Source organism: Malaclemys terrapin, chromosome 2 (assembly GCF_027887155.1).
Source record: "Malaclemys terrapin pileata isolate rMalTer1 chromosome 2, rMalTer1.hap1, whole genome shotgun sequence".
Classification (NCBI taxonomy): Eukaryota; Metazoa; Chordata; order Testudines; family Emydidae; genus Malaclemys; species Malaclemys terrapin.
The window spans coordinates 118,843,551-118,866,582 of record NC_071506.1 but is presented as its reverse complement, the minus strand read 5'-3'; the positions used below and the strand labels follow the sequence as shown (position 1 = coordinate 118,866,582).

General features: G+C 38.0%; 1 protein-coding gene across 1 annotated transcript in view; it reads left to right on the top strand.

The window, feature by feature from the left end:
• EXOC2 (exocyst complex component 2) overlaps positions 1–23,032 on the top strand; it is a 207,734-nt gene that overhangs the window by 58,798 nt on the left and 125,904 nt on the right. The window contains exons 7-11 of the mRNA XM_054017785.1: positions 8,847–8,927; positions 12,884–13,029; positions 13,135–13,216; positions 14,196–14,298; positions 17,685–17,803. Coding sequence (XP_053873760.1) covers positions 8,847–8,927; positions 12,884–13,029; positions 13,135–13,216; positions 14,196–14,298; positions 17,685–17,803 — 531 coding nt within the window. The remainder of the gene's footprint in view (positions 1–8,846; positions 8,928–12,883; positions 13,030–13,134; positions 13,217–14,195; positions 14,299–17,684; positions 17,804–23,032) is intronic.

The following is a 23,032-nucleotide window of genomic DNA, read 5'->3' as shown; positions in this document are numbered from 1 at the left end:
CCCTTGTTTGCATGGTGTCACTTTAGCCCATTCTTGAGTTTCTTTGTTGTTGTTGTGTGGAAGCAAGAAATCCAGTTTATCCAGCTGGCACTTTTTCTTTTCCTAGGCTTTTGAGCATCCAGCCTCTGTGTATGAAGAAAATGTTTCACTGTTTTTGAGTTACTTTATAATGAAAAAATGATTTTAATCACCATTTTAATAAATCCTTCAGAAGCTTTTTGCATTGAATCTTGAACCTAAAATTTGGTATGTGCATCGTTCTCAATGAGGAATGGACATATAACTAAATCTGAAAATACTGTTGGGTGAAAGGTAAAAATGGTTTCTGTATATGGAAAGTGAAGGTGTGTATTGTGCATGTGTAATATGTTGTATTCTCTACCGGTTTGTGTGCATAGAGAAGTTATTTATATGTACACCGTGTTCAGTGTGTTTAAGTTAATTTAGCTGGACTAGTTGTGCAAAACTAGTCCAAACAAAAATACTAATTGGTATGTAGGTAAACAGTCACCATTATCTCACTTACTCCAGACAGCACTTTCCCTCTACTCTAGAATCTCTTAACACCCTGACAAAACACTTATACTTACTTACATGCCTCCAGCTTCCATCCAGGACACACTACACGATCCATTGTCTACAGCCAAACTCTAAGATACAACCGCATTTGCTCCAATCCCTCAGACAGAGACAAACGCCTACAAGATTTCTATCAAGCATTCCTAAAACTACAATACCTACCTGCTGAAGTGAAAAAACAGATTGACAGAAGAGTACCCAGAAATCACCTACTACAGGACAGGACCAACAAAGAAAATAACAGAACGCTACTAACTGTCACCTTCAGCCCCCAACTAAAACCTCTCCAACGCATCATCAAAGATCTACAACCTGTCCTAAAAGATGATCCCTCACTCTCACAGATCTTGGGAGACAGACCTGTCCTCGCTTACAGACAGTGCCCCAACCTGAAGCAAGTACTCACCAGCAACCGCACACCATACAACATAAATGCTAACCCAGGAACCTATCCTTGCAACAAAGCCCGATGCCAACTTTGTCCACATATCTATTCAAGTGACACCATCATAGGACCTAATCACATCAGCCACGCCATCAGGGGCTTGTTCACCTGCACATCTACCAACGTGATATATGCCATCATATGCCAGCAAGGCCCCTCTGCCATATACATTGGCCAAACTGGACAGTCTCCACGCAAAAGAATAAATGGACACAAATCTGACATCAGGAATCATAACATTCAAAAACCAGTGGGAGAACACTTCAACCTCTCTAACCACTCAGTGACAGATTTGAAGATGGCAATTTTGCAACAAAAACACTTCAAAAACAGACTTCAAAGAGAGAATGCTGAACTTGAATTAATATGCAAATTAGATACAATTAACTTAGGTTTGAACAGAGATTGGAAATGGTTGGGTCATTACACTAATTGAATCTATTTCCCCATGTTAAGTATCCTCACACCTTATATGGGTCATCTCAATTATCACTTCAAACGTTTTTTTTTTCTTCTGCTGATGATAGTTCATCTCAATTGATTGGTCTCTTACAGTTGGTATGGCTACTTCCGCCTTTTCATGTTCTCTGTATGTATAAATATCTTCTGTGTGTTCCATTCTATGCATCTGATGAAGTGGGCTGGAGCCCATGAAAGCTTATGCTCAAATAAATTTTTTAGTCTCTAAGGTGCCACAAGTACTCCTGTTCTTTTCACTTATACCTTGTAGATTTCCTCTCTTCCCTTACCTCCACAGCTTTTAAAATGCAGTTGTGTGACAGCTTTTGCAGAGCCACAGGTCCACCAATTTCAAAGTTTGGGTACTCTATAGCAAGGGTTCTCAAACACTTCCATAATGTGGACTGTATCTTCATCTAGACATTGTTTTATGGACCCTCACCTTCCTGTTTGTGGTTTCAAAGATCACTTGCTCTCCCATTCATGATCACATAGCCTCCCAGTGGCAACTACAGGAATTGATTTACATGGAAAATCAACACCAGGAAAGTGTGTGTATATTTTTAACTGTCCCTAATTTTAAAAAGTAAAAAAAAAAAAAAAAAGGCTAATTGTACTATCTCCATTTCCTTTTCATTTAATCTCATTTCTGCTTCTCTTACTGGAAATGAGACCATGGCAGACCAGCAGCTTTCTATAAATCATCTGCTACTGCTCTGCAGACCACCCATGGGTCATGGGTAGGACCTTACCAAATTCACGGCCATGGAAAATGTGTCACGGGTCGTGAAATCTGGTCTTCCCCCATGAAATCTGGTCTTTTGTGTGCTTTTACACTATAGTACACTATACAGATTTCATGGGGGAGACCAGTGTTTCTCAAATTGGGGGTCCTGACCCAAAAGGGAGTTGCAGGGGGTCGCAAGGTTATTTTAGGAGGGTCACGGTATTGCTACCCTTAGTTCAGTGCTGCCTTCAGAGCTGGGTGGCGGAGAGTGGCGCCTGCTGGCTGAGGGACCAGCTCTGAAGGCAGCAGCGCAGAAGTAAAAGTGGCAATCACCATACCGTGCCATCCTTACTTCTGCGCTGCTGCTGGCAATGGCTCTGCCTTCAGAGTTGGGCTCCTGGCCAGCAGCAACCGCTCTCCAGCTGACCACCTCTGAAGGCAGCGCCACCACCAGCAGCAGTGCAGAAGTGAGGGTAGCAATACCACTCCTCCCCCCCATCCCAATAACCATGTGACCGCCGCACAATTCCTCGTTGGGTCAGGATCCCTACAATTATAACACCGTGAAATTTCAGATTTAAATAGTTGAAATCATGAAATTTATTATTTTTTAAATCCTATGACTGTAAAATTGACCAAAATGGACTGCACTTTAGGATGTAGTTACTAAGTGTAATCAAAATATGTTGATTGATTTTTGGTATACTGTTCAATACACTGCAAACAGGCAGTTTTTAAACTTAGAATATAACTTTATCTATAGTATATTCCAAACTCATAGTGCTTGATTCTCATCTCATACCAGTGTAAATCAGGAATAAATCCACTGAAGACAATAAAGGGCTTGTCTACACTGCCCCGCAGTTCAGACTATGGGGGTGTGAATGGCAGTGCACACTGAAATGCTGTGCTTTAATGCCCCCATATGGATACAATGGGTGTGAACTAAAAGGTTCCTAGGTCACATTAACGTAGTCCTCTTCAAACAGGACTGCATTACTGTGAACTAGGAACTTTGTAATTTGCTCCCGCAGCATCCACATGGGGGCATGATAGCACAGCATTTTGGTGTGCATGGCTTTTCACACCGTTGTAGTCCAAACTGCAGGGCAGTGTAGACATAGCCAAAGGTACACCAGTTTAAAGCTGACAAATGAATGAGCAAAATCAAGTCTGCAATGTTCCAAAGCACTTAAAGAGTTAGAACCTGGTAGGGCAGTGACTCTAAAGGAAAATGTATGAGGCATTAGACACTGATCAGTAGTTCACACCCATTCTTGAACAATAGAACTCGCTTTATTGGTGACACCATAATTGTCCAGTCTCATTTTGAAAAGTGGTTTAAGCATTTGGACTGATAAAAGTTTACATTTATACCATTTTTAGGTTGTCTCCTGAGTGTTCAGATAACTAAAGGGTCACACACTTTGTTGCTTCTGTATGCCAAGCTCACCACTGCCCACACTACAGGTTCTTTGCATCCTTTCCTTCTTCCTCACAAGCTTCCTGCATGCCACCTATCCACCCCCTCTCTATTTCAGGAACTATTTGCAACTCCCCAAAGCCCCCAATACTAGGATCTCCCATTCTCCCTCCCCCATGCCAAGGGTTGTGGGTATGCCCTATTCCAGTGGTTCTCAAACTAGTTGTACTGGTGACCCCCTTTCACATAGCAAGCCTCTGAGCGCAATCCCCCCCCCCCCCCTTGTTTATATATTTAACACCATTATAAATGCTGGAGGCAAAGTGGGGTTTGGGTGGAGGTGACCGCTCGTGACCCCCCATGTAATAACCTCACAACCCCCTGAGGGGTCCCGACCCCCAGTTTGAGAACCCCTGCCCTATTCTTTTATCTCTTCTCTTCTCTTCCCCCTCTCTCCCAACCCTTTCTTATTTTTTTTTTCTTTCTGTCTGGGAGATAAGTCATTTAGTGTGTCAACACTTTAAACACTTTAAACTATTAGGAAGATGGGCAGAGCTAAGTTGGGGTTATTGTTACGCTGGAAGGAGTTAATGGCTGCCATCAACCAGTTCTTTCATCTTAAAATGGTTACAGAGGTGGTTGAAGCTTTGGCTCTGCTAACTAGATGCCAGGCACTGTCACCCATTTCTCCCAACTGTTTCTCTAATTTCACAAAAATTAATAGCACTCTGCCCACCGTTTCTAGATATTTTGAAATCATTGGCAATATCACATAGCAGCATTTCACAGTTTGTTACACAGTTGAGGAACCCAAACAATCTTCTCTGCACTGTAATAACACAATTAGGGGAAAAACAGGTCTTTTAAAAATTGGTTTCATATGGTCTGGGACCAAAAACACCAAAACGTCTTAATTTTAATCAAATGGTTAATGCATGGTGTCACTGCAGGGCAGAGTTACAATTGTGTGGGTGCTCCAACTGTGCATTTGCATATCTTAACATTAAGTTGGACTTTAACTCTGGATTTATAATTGACTTTGGGATAATTCAGCATCTTTGTAATCTTTTATATCCTTAAATTACTGGTACATACTCTCAACCTTAACTCCCTTTTATTGTAGTTTTTGTCTGGGAATATAGAGGATAATTCTCCCAAGGACTAGTAGGCAAAATGGTCAGGGATGCAACTCTATGCTTGGGGCGACTCTAAAGCTCTGACTGCCAGAAGCTGGGAGGAGAAGATGATTGGATCACTCCAATAGCACTGTTCTGTACACTACAGCTGAAGCTCTGGTACTAGCCACTGTCGGAGACAGGGTACGAGGCTTGGTCAGACCCAATATGGCATTTTTGATGTTTTTAGGTACTATTATAATTAGGGCTTTTGATTAATCACAGTTAACTCTTGCGATTAATTTAAAAAAATCAATCATGATTAAAAAAATTAATCATGATTAATCGCAGTTTTAATTGCACTATTAAACAATAGAATACCAATTGAAATTTATCAAATATCTTGGATATTTTTCTACATTTTCAAATATATTGATTTGATTACAACAGAGAATACAAAGTGTACAGTACTCACTTCATATTATTTTTATTATAAATATTTGCACTGTAAAAATGATAAACAAAAGAAATCGTATTTTTAATTCATCTCATACAAGTACTGTAGTGCAGTCTCTTTGTCACGAAAGTGCAACTTACAAATGTAGAGTTGTTGTTGTTGTTGTTACATAACTGCCCTCAAAAAAAAAATTTATGGGAGATTATGCTGCCCGCTTCTTATTTACAATGTCACTTGAAAGTGAGAACAGGCATTTGCATGGTACTTTCGTAGCCAGCATTGCAAGGTATTTACATGCCAGATATGCTAAACATTCTGATGCCCCTTTATGCTATGGCCACCATTCTGGAGAACATGCTTCCATGCTGATGAAGCTTGTTAAAAAAATTTGTTAATTAAATTTGTGACTGAACTTCTTGGGGGAGAATTGTATGTCTCCTGCTCTGTGTTTTACCTGCATTCTGCCATATATTTCGTGTTATAGCAGTCTTGGATGATGACCCAGCATGTTGTTTGTTTTAAGAACACTTTCACTGCAGATTTGACAAAATGCGAAGAAGGTACTAATGTGAAATTTCTAAAGATAGCTAGAGCATTCGAACCAAGGTTTAATAATCTGAAGTGCCTTCCAAAATCTGAGAGGGACGAGGTGTGGAGCATGCTATCAGAAGTCTTAAAAGACTCTGATGCAAAAACTACAGAACCCGAACCACTAAAAAAGAAAAGCAACCGTCTTCTGGTGGTATCTGACTCAGTTAATGAAAATGAACATGCATCGGTCCATTCTGCCTTGGATCGTTATTGAGCAGAACCCATCATCAGCATGGACGCATGTCCTCTGGAATGGTGGTTGAAGCATGAAGAGACAAAAATCTTCAGCACATCTGGCATGTAAATATCTTGCAACACCATCTACAACAGGGCCATGCCGCAAGTCTGTCCTCACTTTCAGGTGACATTGTAAACAAGAAGTGGGCAGCATTGTCTTCTGTAAACAAACTTGTTTGAGCAATTGGCTGAACAAGAAGTAGGGCTGAGTGGACTTGTAGGCTCTGAAGTTTCACATTTTTATTTTTGAATGCAGTTTTTTGTACATAATTCTACATTTGTAAATTCAACTTTCATGATAAAGAGCTTGCACTACAGTACTTGTATTAAGTGAATTGAAAAATATTATTTTTTTTATTTTTACAGTGCAAATATTCATAATAAAAAATAAATATAAAGTGAGCACTGCACACTTTGTATTTTGTGTTGAAATTAAAATCAATATATTTAAAAATGTGGAAAACATCCAAAAGTATTTAAATAAATGGTATTCTATTATTGTTTAACAGTGCAATTAATCGCGATTATTTTTTTTTAATCTCTTGACAGCCCTAATTATAATTAAGGCTACATTTATGACATGGAGGTCATGGAAGTCATGGAATCCGTGACTTCCAGAGACCTCCATGACATTTTTTGCTTCAGCCTCAGGGGCTGAATTACTCTGGAGCTGACAGCCAGTGGGGCCCTGGCAGGGTTCCAGTGACAGGCGACAGCAGCAGCAATCCACAGGGGGCCCCCGGCAAAGTTCCAGTGACAGGTGACAGATTCCTGAGGGGTCCCTCCTCAGGGTTCCAGTGACAGGTGAAAGCCTTGCATGGGGAGAGGGGAACACCTTGGGCGAGCGGCTGGGTGTCCCATTTTCTCTTTGGGAAATATGGTCACCGTGCAGCTTCCAGCCGCCGTGGGCGAAGCGGGAACCCCACAGCTCCCAGCCACCACGGTGATGGGGGAAACCATGGAGCTGCAGCAGCAAAAGTCACAGGTCATGGCTTCCGTGAATTTTTGTTTATTACCCGTGACCTGTCCGTGACTTTTACTAAAAATAATCATGACAAAATCTTAGCCTTAATTATAATATAACTGTGGCTTCTCTCTATTGTCATGTTCTGGGGTGCAATCCAGCCCACTGAATGGTTGTGTCTCCACAGCCTGTAAACCTGGGTGCATTAAATGCTCTGCTGCTGTGCTCACAGCTAGAGTGACCAGATATTCTGATTTTAAAAGAACAGTCCTGATATTCAACACTTTGTCTTATATAGGCACCTATTACTAGTCCTCCTACCTTACAGCCCTGACATTAACAGCCAGGAGTCAAGCAAGCATTGAGTGTCTGTGTGTTAAGCAGCTCTGGTCAGCTACTCTGATTCTAGCAGTCCACTTGTTGCATCCTAGCCATGCTCTGGTATATGCCAGGTTTGGTTACACCTAGCAAGATGACCCCAACACCTCCGCAGTCCTGAATTTTCCCAAATTGTACGCTCTGCGATGTCCAACCTCTTTCATGGATCATTCAGAGGAATAATAAGGTTAGTTTGCTCCTCTGAAGAGACAAAATGCACATCTTATCACTTTAGTTGAAAAACAGCACTGGGTTGATTTAGATTAAAAGTAAAACAACTTTATTAACAAAAGGAGATGGGATTTTAAATGAGTTCAGGTATAAAGGATAGAGTTAGAAATGGTTACAAACAAATAGAAGTGCTTTCTAGAAACTTAACAAAACTACGTCTTGGTTCAAGGTAAGACTTTTACCACACTTCCTTCCAGCAAGATGGCTGACCCCACTTCATCCCTCCTCCCCCATCCCCCTGTCAGAATCTAGCACAAAATAGTTGGTTCCTTTGTCGTCTTAGGTGAAAGATAACTTGCGGTTCTTTGCCCCTCTCTTTTATAGTCCAGTGAACCTTTGAAATTGATTCTTCTGAAGGTTACCCCCGCCACGTCCCCCATCCCCCAATAAAGTTTGTTCAAGCTCTGAGGAAGGAGACATGGAGTCTGGGATGAAGGAAGTTCCATGCCGCTTTCTTCCCCTGCTGGTGTTTGCTAAAATGCAAATTGATCTGTTCCTGCCCTCTCCAGTGCAAATGAATGGCTACTTGACATGTGATTGCTAATCACCTGTGGTGACACCTGAGTGGAAGTGTTAGCCTATCCTTTGTCTGAGAGAAACCTGTTTACCCTCGCCCCCAGCCTTGTCTGGTAAACGCATTTTAGTTCCACATTTCCTTCATATTTGTATGGTCCCTTAGAAACTTACCTTATATACACCACACAAGAATGTTAGTTATCAGTGTGGTGTTAGTTTTCACATAACTTACATGAGATACAGATTATAACATTAATGAATTGGGGTACTCTGAACTGGTCAGGCAAGCTGAAACTCATTACCAGATATCAGTGAGCCTCTTGCATTGGGATGCTGTTAGGGTCACACCTACAAACTACTTTCCAGTGTCATGATAACATATAGCATTTATGTGGTATTTATATTTTCAAAATACTATACAAAATTAATACTATTTTATAGCATTATCCTTGGGGGGGGGGGGAGGAACTGAGACCTGGAGATAAGTGATTTGTGCAACGTCACACAGTGGCAAAGTAACAATTAGAATTTTGGAGTGTCTGGCTCTTCGCCCTGTGGCCCACTAGACCATGGTGCCTCTCATAACATTTGAGCTGCTTATGTCTAGCAAGAAATATAACACTTAATTTAAAATTTTTGAGAAGCTATTTTAAAGTATCACGTTGATATAATGTATTCCCATCGATTTAAGTGGTCTGCATTTTAACTAGACATTTTATTCCAGCAATCCATCAAAAACTGGAAGCGGATGGAACGGAAAAAGTAGAAGGATCCATGACGCAAAAACTGGAGAATGTACTGAACAGTAAGTTTTGTCCTCCCACCAGCAACTATTTATGGACTTCAGACTTTATGAAAGCTTTAATATATTTCTTGGAATTTGTTACACAGTAGAAAACAGTAAGTTTTGTCCTGGCATTTATTCTTGCATAGTGATGATTTTTGGGACCTGATACTGCATCCATTGAAATCCATGGGAACATTGCCATGAACTTCAATAGGTACAGGATCAGATTTATGGTTAACAATGGGGAAGAAGGGGAGACTTTTATGGTAAATATTGTTTTCCTGCTTCTAACGTGACAAATCTTGGTTTTAAAAAAGTATACACAAAAAAGTTTTGAAAAATAAATGTGTATCTTGGACAATGAGTGGAATTAAATGCAATACATTAAAGCAGTGGCAGAAGAAAAATAGAGAACTGCTACTGGAAATAGTGTTTACGCTAGTAAGATTTATCTACAATACATTTTTTATTTGATATTCAGTCATTCAGACCACATTGGGACTGGTACTCCTAAGTCATTTAGGCGCTTTTGAAAATTCCATAACCTCTTCCTGTTAAAGTATTCCTCATATTGTATGATTGAGTTGGGAGAGAGTATTTACATTTCTGTTGCTTGGTACATGCTTCACCAGATCACAAAAGTTAAAGTTCCTAATTCTTGGACTTGTGCCAAGATAATTTTACTTTGTTTCATTGTGATTTTTTTCACAGAGGAAGGGCTGTTTCCCTTAGTGCTATATCAATAAGCAGGGAATGACATCCAAATAACTGGCTCAGTGTCTGAGAGCCTGAATATGCTGTATGAAATCAGAAAAGTGACATGGAAGCAGATTTTTTTTTTTTTGGTCAGGATACTTTGGTGTGTGAATACACAATGATAGAGTGGGTAGGGGGAGAGGGAATAGTTTTTCAAAAGGGCCTCCACCCAGACTCTATAATAGCACATTTCATGTACACTGTTGTACGTGCAGATTTGCACGTAGTTTTTTTTTTTTTTCTTGGCCATGCAAAACCTGGTATTTGCAATTTACTATCTGAACAGTTTGTGTCCACACATCTGTTTGGGGTTTTTTTATACAGGCAAAATGATACACGTAGGAAAACATGCATGTGCCAAAATTTTAGGCACAACCTACAACGCCATATATTTTACACCTAGTCACTCACATGTAAAGTCAGTGCGAGCTTTTTTTCTTTTGACCAAAGTAAATTTTTAAAATGTTAAAATAGTAAAAGAACACAGCAAAAGTATCCTGTATTTAGACTAATTCATGTATCCTCTCGTGGACTGCTTGTGACAGACCTCAGATTAACAATAGACTCTGTGATCATTCTCTGGTCTAGCAAGTGGAGTTGAAATTTGTATGCAAGTAATGCAGTCCATTTTTTTGCAAGCAAGCTTTTTAGAGTAGCTTGTGCCAGCCACTTCAGAATGGTATTGGCTTTTGCTTTCTTGTGGAAAAGAATTGGTGACTTTTTTCTGTCCTGTGAAGGTGGGCAAGTCATGATGGAGGATGCTGGATGGGCCAGGACCTGGGCTTTAAAAAAAAAAAAAAAAAAAAAAAAAAAGAGAGAATAATGTTATGCAAACAAGCTATTATATTTATATATAAAATCATGTATTGTACCATGCAAAGGGATGAGTTTAATCAAGAATGGTAGCTTAAAAGAATTCAGTATATTTTAAAAGTTGGTTTCCTTTTATTGGTATGGTATCTACCTGATTGTCATTTTCTTCTGTCCACATACATTTTTTTTATTTCCCAATCTGTCAGAGAAGGAAAACTGATAAGTAGTCAGTACTTTACTTTTTGGTAAGAAGCACTTATGGACAGAGTGTCTGATAGACCTTTCTTAAATATAGACATTTCTTCAGCATAGGGCTTGATTCAGCACCCATTGAAGTCGATGACAAAAATCCCATTGACTTTAGCATTACAGGCATAGGTCTTTATTCAGAGGTCAAGATGTGAGGATTGTTTGAAGCTTAACCCTTTGGAGAAAAAAAATGTGTTTATAAGGTACACCAACTCCTTTTAAACATGAGTCTGCCGAGCAGTCTGAAATATGCCTGTTTTTTTAATGGTTAAGAACACTTGGGGTCTGAAGCACTGGATTTTGCATCAGGTACCGTTGGAAGTGATGCACTCTTAAGTATTACAGGAGATTTTCTAAAAGTCATAAACAAAGGACAATGATTAATTTTTCAGTTTGTGTAACTAAAAAGAGAAACTTTTTCTTGCGTAGAAATTTGATTTGATATTTCTCAAAAAATGAATTAATAATCCATAGAAAAGAATGCAAATGCATTAAAATTGTGCTGAGGATTAATAAAACATATTATTTCTTCAAGGAATTGAGTTATGGATTCTTTTAAACTAAAGACAAATATACATGTGCAATTCTGTAGTTGTTAGTCACCTTTTAAAGAAGCTTCCTTATGTGTAAGGAAAAATGCCTTGTGATTATAACTATAATTACCAGAAAATAATAAATGACTTGTTGCTTAACTATTAAATGAATGTATAAGTAAGTTGTGATTTAAAATAAGAGTGATTCTCTTTTTATATATATATAACAGATAGGCATTTGGAAAAAATCAAATTTTATCCAGAGTCAGTATTTAAGAGTCCAGTTAGATATTATGTTGTGGGTTTTTTCTTAATGAATTAAACTATTTTACATTAAATCACATGTAGTAGAAACGGCTGTCCTGACAAAACAAAGATTTTTACGTCAGGGCTTCAAAATTTCAACAGTTTAAACATTATTTAGATTTAACAATTATTTTACAAAGACTACTTTTAACTTGAGCAGGCCACCCACAGTGTTGACTAGAGAAAATGGCATGCAAGCCACCCAGCGAGACTGATGTAATTTTTTCATCTTTGCTTAAAGTATAGTCACTAGACCAGATAATGTAGACACTTTTTACAGGCAGCGATCTAAAAGGCTAAAACAGTTCTTCTTTTTTCCTTTTGCCTAATTAAAAATGTCACAAATTGAAAAATGTAACTATTTCACATCCCATACTAATCTTCCTTCGTGTAACAGAAATTTAATTATTTTGTGCCGAATAATTATGGGAAACGTTTTAGTACAAAATGATATAACACTTTGTAGTCTGATGGGGAAAAAATAATTTTATTCTCTTTAGAATGTATTTTGATTGAAAAAAATTAAATAAATATGAATAGATTAATGTAGACATTCTTATTCCCATAAAATTGTTAACATAGGACTTGATCTTGCATCCAGTGAAGGGAATGAGAATTTTACTGTTGACTGCAATGCAAACAGGATCAGACCCTTATATAATGGTGTTCCAATAATGAGCTCTGTATAATTGCTTAAATGTGTCTATAGTTGCTATATAGATTCATTTTTTAAAACGAAGCATTTTAATGCCAAAGATCTAAGGTTATTTTAAAAAAATTCTTACTGGAATTCAAAAAAGCCCCAACTTGCTTTATATAGCTGTAAAGAAAAAAGAAAGAAACTCCCCCTGCCACCCAATGCTAACTCTTGAAGCTAGGGAATTCAACTAGTATAATTTCATTATATTCTGTTCTAAAAATAACAGTCTCTGATGATCGAATAGCCTAAAAGACATAGATTAACTGTAAAATTTAGATTGGTGGCCAAAACAAACTATAAAATCACCACAGTGAAGTTAAGCACTTGAACTAGGAAAATGTGGTTGTTTTTAATTGTACGGAGGGCTCACCACATTAAAAGGCTAAGTGATCAGCACTGAAATAGTATTTCAGTAAATTGTGACGTGTGCTTAATATAGCTGAACAGAAATCATTAAAGTGTTAATTTGAGTTTATAGAATCAGTAGTAATTATTCACTACTTTATAATTAACATCCAGTATTATTTGATAAATAAGATTAGCTATTGAGGAATATATAGTGATCTTATTCTGCAATGATTACTTTATTTCCTTTTTTTCTCCCTTCTTTAAAATAGGGGCAAGTAACACTGCAGATACCTTATTCCAAGAAGTGTTGGGTCGCAAAGACAAGGCAGATTCAACAAGAAATGCACTCAATGTCCTTCAGCGTTTTAAGTTTCTTTTTAACCTTCCTCTTAATATTGAAAGGAATATCCAAAAGGTACAGTGCATTTAAAAAATAAAGTACAAATGTGTTTTTCCCACTGAAATCAATCTACGATATTTTTTTATTATGACAAATCTCCAATGTTCCTTTATTTTAAAGGGTGATTACGATGTGGTCATTAATGACTATGAAAAAGCCAAGTCACTGTTTGGGAAGACCGAGGTTCAAGTGTTCAAAAAATGTAAGATTTGGGTTCAGTTACTTTGACTCTCTGCTGTTTTTTAACAGGAAAGATAAAGAACATGTAGCACCGTGAGAAGCCTTATGTGGGCTTCAGCTTCTGTTTATATGGAGCCCTCTTTAGAATTTGGAACAATTACTTTAAACAATATTTCTGGCAAGTTTTCCATCTGAGAGATACATATTACTTTGCAGTATATATAATAGGAGCTTGCAGCCAGTTTTTTTTAAAGGCTTAGTATTACTAGACATAAAACAGGTTTCAGTAACTACAGGATACAGCTTAGGGTGTCCCACGCTTGGCATAGTTGTGAAAAAGCTTCAAAGCCAAGGCTTGTATTTTTATAAAATTATTGTTTACAGAACTCTTTCAGATGTAAATTACAGTAAAGAGTACATGTACCTTGCTTGAGTACACAAAGTGATTGTTTTGAATATCTAATTCGAAATTACCAAGTCTAGAAATGTATTAAGAACAAAGATCCAATTCTATATAAAACTCGCTCAATAACCTTTTTTTAATTCTTAAAAAAAAAAATCAATTTGAGAAGAAAATGAACAGAGAGCATTGCCACCTATGTGGTGAAATTAGTGATATTGCAAAAACAAAACTAATCCAAATTGAACACAACAGTGAAGTTGTTACAGAAATATTATATATGGTAGTTGGGGGGGGGGGGCGGCAGTGGCTGCATATGTAAAAATACAAGACTCCTATGTACAGGGGAAATAGTGCAGGGTAGAGTATTGAACATGGAGCTAACAAAGCAACTTTTAAATTTAATTCTCCAAGGAAAAACGTAATAGTTTGGTGATATTTGGAGATTCCTCTTGTAAGAACTGGTGCAATTTAAAAACTTGTTAAAATTTATCAGTTTTATTCTAAATTCATGAGATTTTGCTGAGAAAATATTAAAATTTTCAGTTGACACTTCAGGAAAAGAACGGTATATTGGAATTCTGCATTCCTTTTTTCATAGATTATGCTGAAATTGAAACACGAATTGAAGCCTTAAGAGAACTTCTTCTGAATAAATTGCTTGAGACTCCATCAACATTACATGATCAAAAACGTTATATAAGGTGATCTTTTACCTAATATCTTTGTCAGATATATTCTACGTCTGATGCATATCTGTGCATTTCCCAGATAATGCAATGAATATTTTATTACAATTTTAACACTGCATTTTTTTCTTACAGAATTTGAGATTCTTTTTCAGCCCAGGACTCAAGTCTATGTAAATAATGGCAATAATAAATTATATTGTGTAATAAATGACACTCCTCTAGAATGAGAAATTTAATCCCAATTATTGTTCATTATTATTAAAAAGCTTTGAAACAAACTTGTATCTATATAAAGATTCTGATAAAAACTATCACTGTATGAATCCAAATTGAAACAGTCACTGATCTTAAAATGGACTCCATATTCATTAATAATAATCCATCTTGATTCGGCATGAAAAGGAAATGGTTTTGAATTTAGAAATACTAAAAAGTGTTAATTTGGATTTCTGTTCAAAAAGTTTTACTCTTCAGAGTATCGTTTTGGTTCTTTTGCCACTGGTTCATATTCAAAGGAGTAATATTACATGGACAGTTAGATTGATTTGCATAGAAATTCCAAGGGTCAGTGACATTTTTCTACAACAGCATTTCCAAAGGGGGGAGGATATGCACAAGCTGACGTGCATGCTAGCATGAAAGTGTTTTTGAACTCCTCACACCAGCAGCCTTTTGTCAGTGCCACCCTATTTTGGGTAGGCTCTTAAATCCTCAGGAGAGGACTTGGGAAGAGTAACAAGCCCTATTCCCCCTAAACCCACTGACTCCTAGACACTGTGAGTACTGCTACACAGTCTGTGGAAGCGAGCCTCCCAGCTCAGTTTGACACACTTGGGCTCGTGCTACCATGCTAAAAACATGGCAACATTGTGGCTTGGGCTGGAACTCGGACTTTGAAGCAGAGGGAAGGGGGTGGACTTCGGAGCCCAAGCTACAGATTCAAAACACTGTTTACATAGCTATTTTTAATGCAGCAGTAATAGCCCAAGTCTGTCAACCCCGGCTGGAAGACTTGCTGCCATGAGCCATGTAGACATACCCTCCTCCTTGATACACAGGGCAAAAGCCTCACCAGCCGCTTCTTGAGACAGTCTCAAAACCCCAGAACACCCACTGAAGAGAGTGCTGTGTGCACAGAACAAATTGCATGATTGGAGTTTTAGGCCCCGATTTAGAACAATACTTAAGGAAGTGTTGAACTTTAATCATATGAGCCATTGAAGTCAATAGACCTACTTATGAGCTCAGAGTTAGGCATTCGTTTAAATACATTGCTGAATTGGATCATTAGATTGTAAGTTCTTTCTTACAGAGACCAGTCTTCTTATATCTGAATTGTACCAACACACTTTTTGGGTGCTGTATGGATAGTATGTAATTGCTATGTCAGTGTTTAAAGGAAGGGTCATGGAGCAAAGAAGTATGTTCCCTTTTTTTTTTTTTTAAATAATATGTAAAATAGTCTTGGAAGTTTAAAAAAAAGTCTTTCCTTAGAAAAAGGAAAGTCATGTTGTTCCCTTTTTGGAGTGCTTCTTTGGAACATACAGAAATGTGTGTTAGGAGCTTTTTCAGGCCCTCATTGAAAGAATGGAAGTGTTGAATCCTTAAGAATGGCCCGACCTACATTAAGGAAACTTATATAAGCATGTCTACACTGATTGTAGTTACACGTGGATACACTGCATCGGTGCAAACTGGGGCTTACTTCAGTCCTGGTTAATGTGATGTGTTACTAGCTGAAGCTGCACCAGTGCAAGCCCTGCTTGACCACAGTACACTGTGTTTATGCTAGGGGTTTACATGGGTGTAACTATAATGATATGGTTATACCAGTGCAAATTTCCTTAATGTAGATGGAGTAAAAAAGCTTTTTTTTTTTCCCTCCCAAGTGGTCTTAGTTACATAGATATTAAAAAAAAAAAGAAAAGAAAAAGAAACCCTAAGACTTTAAAATAGTCTGAATAAAAATCACTTATCCTCAGTAAATCGTTGATACTTTTGATGTTCTTTACATCCTGAGTATTTCAGTGTGAATGAGCTCTGAAACACTGCAAATTATTCCTCCCTCTCCCCTCTCCCACCCCCCAAAAAACGAATGTCTTAATCAAAAAGACGCTAAAAGTGTGTCAACCCATTTTTATCTCTTTTTGTAGGTCATGTTTTAGATTAATATCTGCATCATACTGTTCAAAATTCCCTCATCCAGTTAATTAAACATCTTTCCCAAAGCCAGCAAAAGCTTTTTAAAGTAGAAATGAGTCAAATGCAGATTCAAGTCCTTTTGAAAACTGATGAAGTTGAGCTCATGATTTATAAATCTTACACAACTGCTCATTTTTAAAGAGTATCTCATCTGTCCAAATGATGAGCATGCTTTGACAAAAACAATTTGTTCTCCATGTCTCAAGTACCACAGACAGTTCTTAAGAAAGTTGGAATTTTGCAATCATATCAATTAGCATTACTCAGATGTAATAATTTAGCTTTTGTGAAAGCGTTATGCACTTTTCAGTACTGCCTACTATCTTAAATCAGTGTATTATTTCATCTTGGGTAGCTTGCATTGCTAAATCCATTCTGTGTTTAGGTAGTACAAGAAACTTTGTAGTATACAAAATAGTAGATTTGCTAATACTGAAGCACTTATCTTGAAGCACTTTCAGGCTCAGTTATTCAGCATGCTGTTGTTGTCGTCACATACATTCAAAGGCCTGTACTTTAGTTTCAGAATTGGTGGGCATGAACTTCTACAGTCTCTATTTGTGCACATGCAGATGTAAGCACAGCAGCTGATTTTGTTTTCTAGATACCTATTGATGTGCTCCCCCTTTTCTAGAAATTTAAGGCCTTATTTTCAAAGGAACCTCATCTAGTCTCTATCACACCACACACACATTCTCCCCTCCTCCCCCCAATAATAGTTCCTTCTTTACTCATCATTAATATTCACATTCAAGATTAAAGAGATGATAGTACAATCAGAATATAACTAGTGCAGGAAAATACAGTAGATTGGTGCTTATGGTGTCAATAATGGTTGCAACAGAAACACTGAGCATTGAACTAAGATCTTGACAGGTAATTAAAGAAAGAACTTGGTTTCAGTTACCTTATTGGAGGAATAACTAAAGCTACATATTAATGTTTTGTTAACTATATATATTCTGCCTATTTCTGTTCTTTGGTCAGTTAAGGCTTTGCCTCCACTAAATTAGGAAGGGAAACTGCAAAGCTTGTTCTAGTTTTCAGTGTAAATATCTCTCATTTAAAATTCTACTAGTTCTTTAGATTTTCCCCCCTAAGAAGTACAGAAAAGGTTCTTTATGATTAAACTTTGCTGTATTTTAAGTTTTCAGTATGTCAAGTCTGAGCTGCAACCTCTGGACTTGGTTTTACAGATATCTTTCTGATCTCCATGCTTCTGGGGACCCTGCATGGCAGTGTATTGGTGCCCAGCACAAATGGATTCTTCAACTCATGCACAACTGCAAAGAGAGCTACGTTAAAGATCAAAAAGGCAAGAACGTTTTTCCAGTTTACAGAAAGTCTTCAGTTTGACACTTAAGGGTTTGACATGGTTTCTTATATTTTATTTGACACAAAAGTAAAGGTTAGAATTATTATTATAACAACTTTTTACTTGATTTTGAAGGCATTAAATAGTGAAAATATTATTAGGCTTCATCCATTCAGCTAAAGTTAGATCCAACCCTTGAAATATTTCTCCGTGTTGGGTTTAATTCATATTGATTTTTAATTGCTGAATACAGATATCTGTTGTCAGAGTATATGCCAGTAATGCATGGATATGTAGGAGACTGGAGCATTGTGGAATACTGAATTTGCACATATATTTTTATTGAGACTCAGTTTAGAGATCGTGAGGTTGGCTGCAACCTGCTACAGTGTCTAAATATCCCACTTACTCAGTTTTACCAACAGGTTCATCAAATACTCAGTGATCTTCATTTTCACTAGTGTTGCTACTGGAAGTATTGCTTTTATATATAGTGCTTCCAGGAGTTTCATCACCACAACTGCCAATTAACATGGTCTGTTATAATAATATTTTTTCCAGAAAAACTAGTCATAAGGCTAGTATTGCAGGGTGTGAAGCCAAAGAAAATGTTACCACACTTTGATTTGACTTGGAAAATTAACTATTGGTCAAATTTTAGTATCCATATAGTCATTTGGATCCATCCAACTATTGAATGACATCTTTTTTCACTTAAAGAATAAATAAGATACTACTCAAGGTAAGTGTATCAACATCTATCCCTCTTCTGGGCAGAAAGATAACTCCCATATTAATGTTACTCCATGTGTATCCCAAACCAAAAGTATCTCTTCTTTGGAACAACAAGAATTGTATCCATTGTAGAAGTGCTCCACAGAACTGCTATAGGACTCTTAGGCCTCGTCTACACTGGGGGAGAGGAGGGATCGACCTAAGATACGCAACTTCAGCTATCAGAATAACGTAGCTGAAGTCGATGTATCTTAGTTCGACTTACCTCGCTGCCTCACGGCTCAGGGTTCGATTGCTGTGGCTCCCCCGTCAACTTTGCTTCTGCCTCTCGCTGATCTAGAGTAGAGCAGTCGACGGGAGAGCGATTGGGAATCGATTTATCGCGTCTACGCTACACGCAATAAATCAATCCCTGATAGATCAGTTGCTACCCACTGATCCCAGTGGGTAGTGTAGACGTAGCCTTAGACGTGTTTCTCCTTCCAAAGAGGTTACCAGGTGAGATATAGGGTTCAGCAGGTACTTAAAGTATTGAACATGATGAAGATAATAGAACCATGAATTCATGAGATCTGGTTAGAACATGCACAGCATATACCTTTAGCTTCAGTCCACCCTAGTGGATGATACTGTGTGCCACTATGCCAGCAGTGATAGCAGGGGAGATTTTCATTCAGGAATACACCAATTTAGGTGCAAAAAATAAAGTAACAAGATCCACATAAAAAGATATCTGTAGGATTTCTTTTTATCATCTTACCTGAGGGCTTATTGAGAGCAATCATCCCATAGCTTCTTACCCAGAAAAATAAAACAGGAAGATAATATGAGATTGAGACTATTTTTTTCTGAAGCTGTCTAGAACAGTGTTTCTCAATGATTGATCTTTGGACCTGAGATCTCTCTGACACAGTTTAGGAATTCAGCAAGCCGATCCCTGGTGTCAAAAAGGTTAAGAAACACTGGCCTGGAAGACTTAAAGACATGTTTAATTAAAATTAATAGAAGATCTGTGTCCAAATTTTCTAGCTTGCCTCAATAATCTCAACCTATGTATAACACTTCTCCTTACTCCTTATTATCTGAATTGTTAAGGTGTGGGACTTACAGCAATTCATCCCCATCCCAATGTTAATATTAAACAATTTATTGTGTTAGCAGCCTTTCTGGGAACCAAACAGGAGGAATTTATGTAACTTTAGTCTGCAGAGCACATACATTTATACATGGATGGAACAAGCGATATATATATACATACATATATTAAATGAGCTTAAATGAATGTGATCAGAGATGTAAAATAGATTAAAACACACTATAATAAATATGTCTTTCAAGCAGGAAGTGTGTCTTTCCATTCTAGGTGTAAAATTGGTTATGCATGAAACTGAGAAATCTAATCAACCTATAGAAATAGAAACAAGGCTTTTGACAGAAGAAAGTTATTTATATTTATACTGCATTCAGAGGCCATTTCGTAAGTGCAGTTGGTAACAGATTTTCAGACTGCAGTCTTCTATTAAAAGCTCCCTTTTCCAAGAAAGATTCTTTTGTATATCAAGTATTTGGCAGCAGAGGTGGGTCATAAGGTTGATATTCTCTTGAACACTGTATTAGATCTTTTTCAAGGTTTCAGTTTTTAACAGGCATAGCATGCACTTATCCTAGCAGATGGTGCTCTTCATATTGTAAACATTGGGATACAGAGCTGAAGATTACTGCTGCACCTTAAGCACACCAGCATTAATCATTGGATATTCCAGACTGTTCTCCCACTGACTGATTATACAACACAAATTTGATACGTAGATTTAAATTGAACCAGGACTGACTATGTTAAAACTCCAGTAAAGATACCTCAAATACCAGTAGGAGGTGGACAGAGAAACCGTGTGTGTATGATGTATTTCCCAACTTTTTAGTGAGTTAGTGTCACAAGCATTTGCAGCTAAACTGTATCTGTTTCAAAGGAGACCAGTGCTCTGAATTGTTACACATGAAGAATTTTCTATTGCCTTAATACAAATCTAATTCATCTCTTAAATTCCTGTGAAACAGGTCCAAAATTAGACCAAAGCCTTTGCTTTTCCTGCCAGGAAAGCCTTTGGTTAATGCCCCGCTGGCATCCCCAAACAGGATTTTTAGAGGTGATCATCAAAGCTAGTTGGGTTTTTGGTTTGTTGGGTTTTTTTGTTCAGGTGTTGGGGTTTTTTTTTTTTTTTTTTTTGGCAAGTTGTGTGTGTGGGGGAAATCTTTTAACACTACAATTATTTGCTAAATGCCCAAGTTAACAAGGATGAGTGAGACATTTAGCATGTCAGTTATTCTACGACCTGCCCACAATGGGGATTTTTCCTATTTCAGCTATTGGTGATCGACCACAAGTGTATCTGAGCCAATAATAACCTGTAGTGCATGGACAGTGTCACCTGCTATAAGAGCTCCCCGTGTGTAAATACTGGATTTGCCTGTCTACGCTAGGGAATTCAGTGGTGCAGCTACACCAGCCAGGCCACTGATGGCTGTAATCAGGACAAGGATTATATTTACTTCCCCACTATGCATGTATTTTTTTTTTAATTTCCCTAGAGTTGCCCTGACAGTCTACCCTGCTGTCAATTATCAGAATCTCAGAGCCTCTACTAAGCATAATTGGAGAAGGAAGTTAGTCAGTATAGATGCTCATGTAGTTGACTTTTTTATTGTATGCTGTAATTTAAATAGATATTTAAATATGATTTTGTATCCCAAATGAGAGTGGAGGATTCACAACAGTACCATCATCAGAAAAAAAAAATTCTCTTTATTTGGGCACTGCAGGACAAGCTGCATCCTATAGTAATGGTTAGTGGTAGCTAGCCTGTGCTAGAATTCTGAGCCACCACAGCGCAAAGCTTGCAAATGCAACTTGGAAGTGCTGAAAGAGGGAAAAGATGGCAAGCGCTTTCCCTACTCAGCTGTACGAAGTCAGGTTTAACTCACAGCGCTGTACATCTGCAAGTGTGGCCAAGGCCAGAATACTAATATAGGTCCTGAAGTTTCCTCCTGGAATTCGTAAGTAGGGCTAATTAGAAGTCCTGCATATTTCAAATGTTCTCTGCTCTGTGCTCAAATTGTGAATTTATGTATTTTACTGTCCCATTGACATTGAAAGTTATGTCAGGCTCTGTGTAAAACTATTTGTCAGCCTGACATGGATGAAGAAGCTGACAACTGAAATAGCAAATCAGTTGTAATAATTAAAGAAATCTTTTGATGGGAGAGTCCAGGCTACATACAAACGACACAAATCTGGTGATTAGTTAAATGGTTTTGTTTATTTTCTGAGGGTGGAGGTAAGGGGAACAATGAGGGAAAGAGAATCTTAACAAAATATGTGGGGGAGGTTGAGATTTTTAAAGTACTTTGGTGTATTTTTGAGTTCATTTCTCAGAAATGATATTCAGACGGAGAACAAGAACATAAATAAATCCATGCAAATTAATGGACTAATCTTTCATGGCTGGCACCAGCACCAGTGCAACCTTCACAGCAGCTTTTACAGAGCTGGGAAGCAGATTACAGGAGGAGATTTCAGGACTTCTCTGCTCCCTCTCCAACACTTAAAGACCAGAACCAGTGCCCTCTATCTCAGTTGAGGAGCAATTCTAGATGCACGAGACAATGATCCTTATCCCAAACTGAACCCAACAATGATATTCACTCCCACCAGCTGATAGAGCATTGTGTCTACTACCAGCAGGTAAGACAGTTCTTGAAGATCAGAACTTCCCCTTTGCTCTCTCAAACCAAAGTGAGCTTGCCAGCCACCCATTCTTCTACTGCAAGGAACCACAATTCTCATCACCCTATGTTCCCCCAACACAGATCAGATGATAATCCTCAGGCATAATTGATGGAGTGGATAACAGACATAGCATTAAGTCCAGACACATCTCCGGCCACATCACCAATGTCTAATGAAGTATGCAGGCAGAAGCTAGCGTAGGTAGTACAAGAAATTATTAGCATCCAACATAAAAGCTTAACAGTGTAACAGTGGCTGAGACCAAGAGACTACCCTCCTCCTCACCACGCACTCTGAAAAATATTAGGCCATGGAACTTTTCCAGATGGTGAGCCTCATACTCCAGATTATCTTTGCCCAACTGCAGACCCTGGTACAATGATAAGACCCCATGATTCTCATTAACGGAGTTTTGTACAGCTGTGGAAACAGAGTTTCTGAAAACTCAGAGAAAAGTTTTTATGACTAGTGGATGGTCACTTTTTGCTTACTGCTAAACTGAGATGGTCAGTGCCTCCATCAGAAGGGGAAAATCTACTGATCAACTTGAAAATGTGGAATAACCCAATTTGGTACTCAAGAATCCAACAAATGAATAGGAGAATAGATACTTCGGCACTTTTAAAATTTCCCTAGGCATCTTTAGGCACCTAAAGACCTTTGACAATCTGGCCCTAAGTGACTTGCCCATCATCATGTGGCAAGTG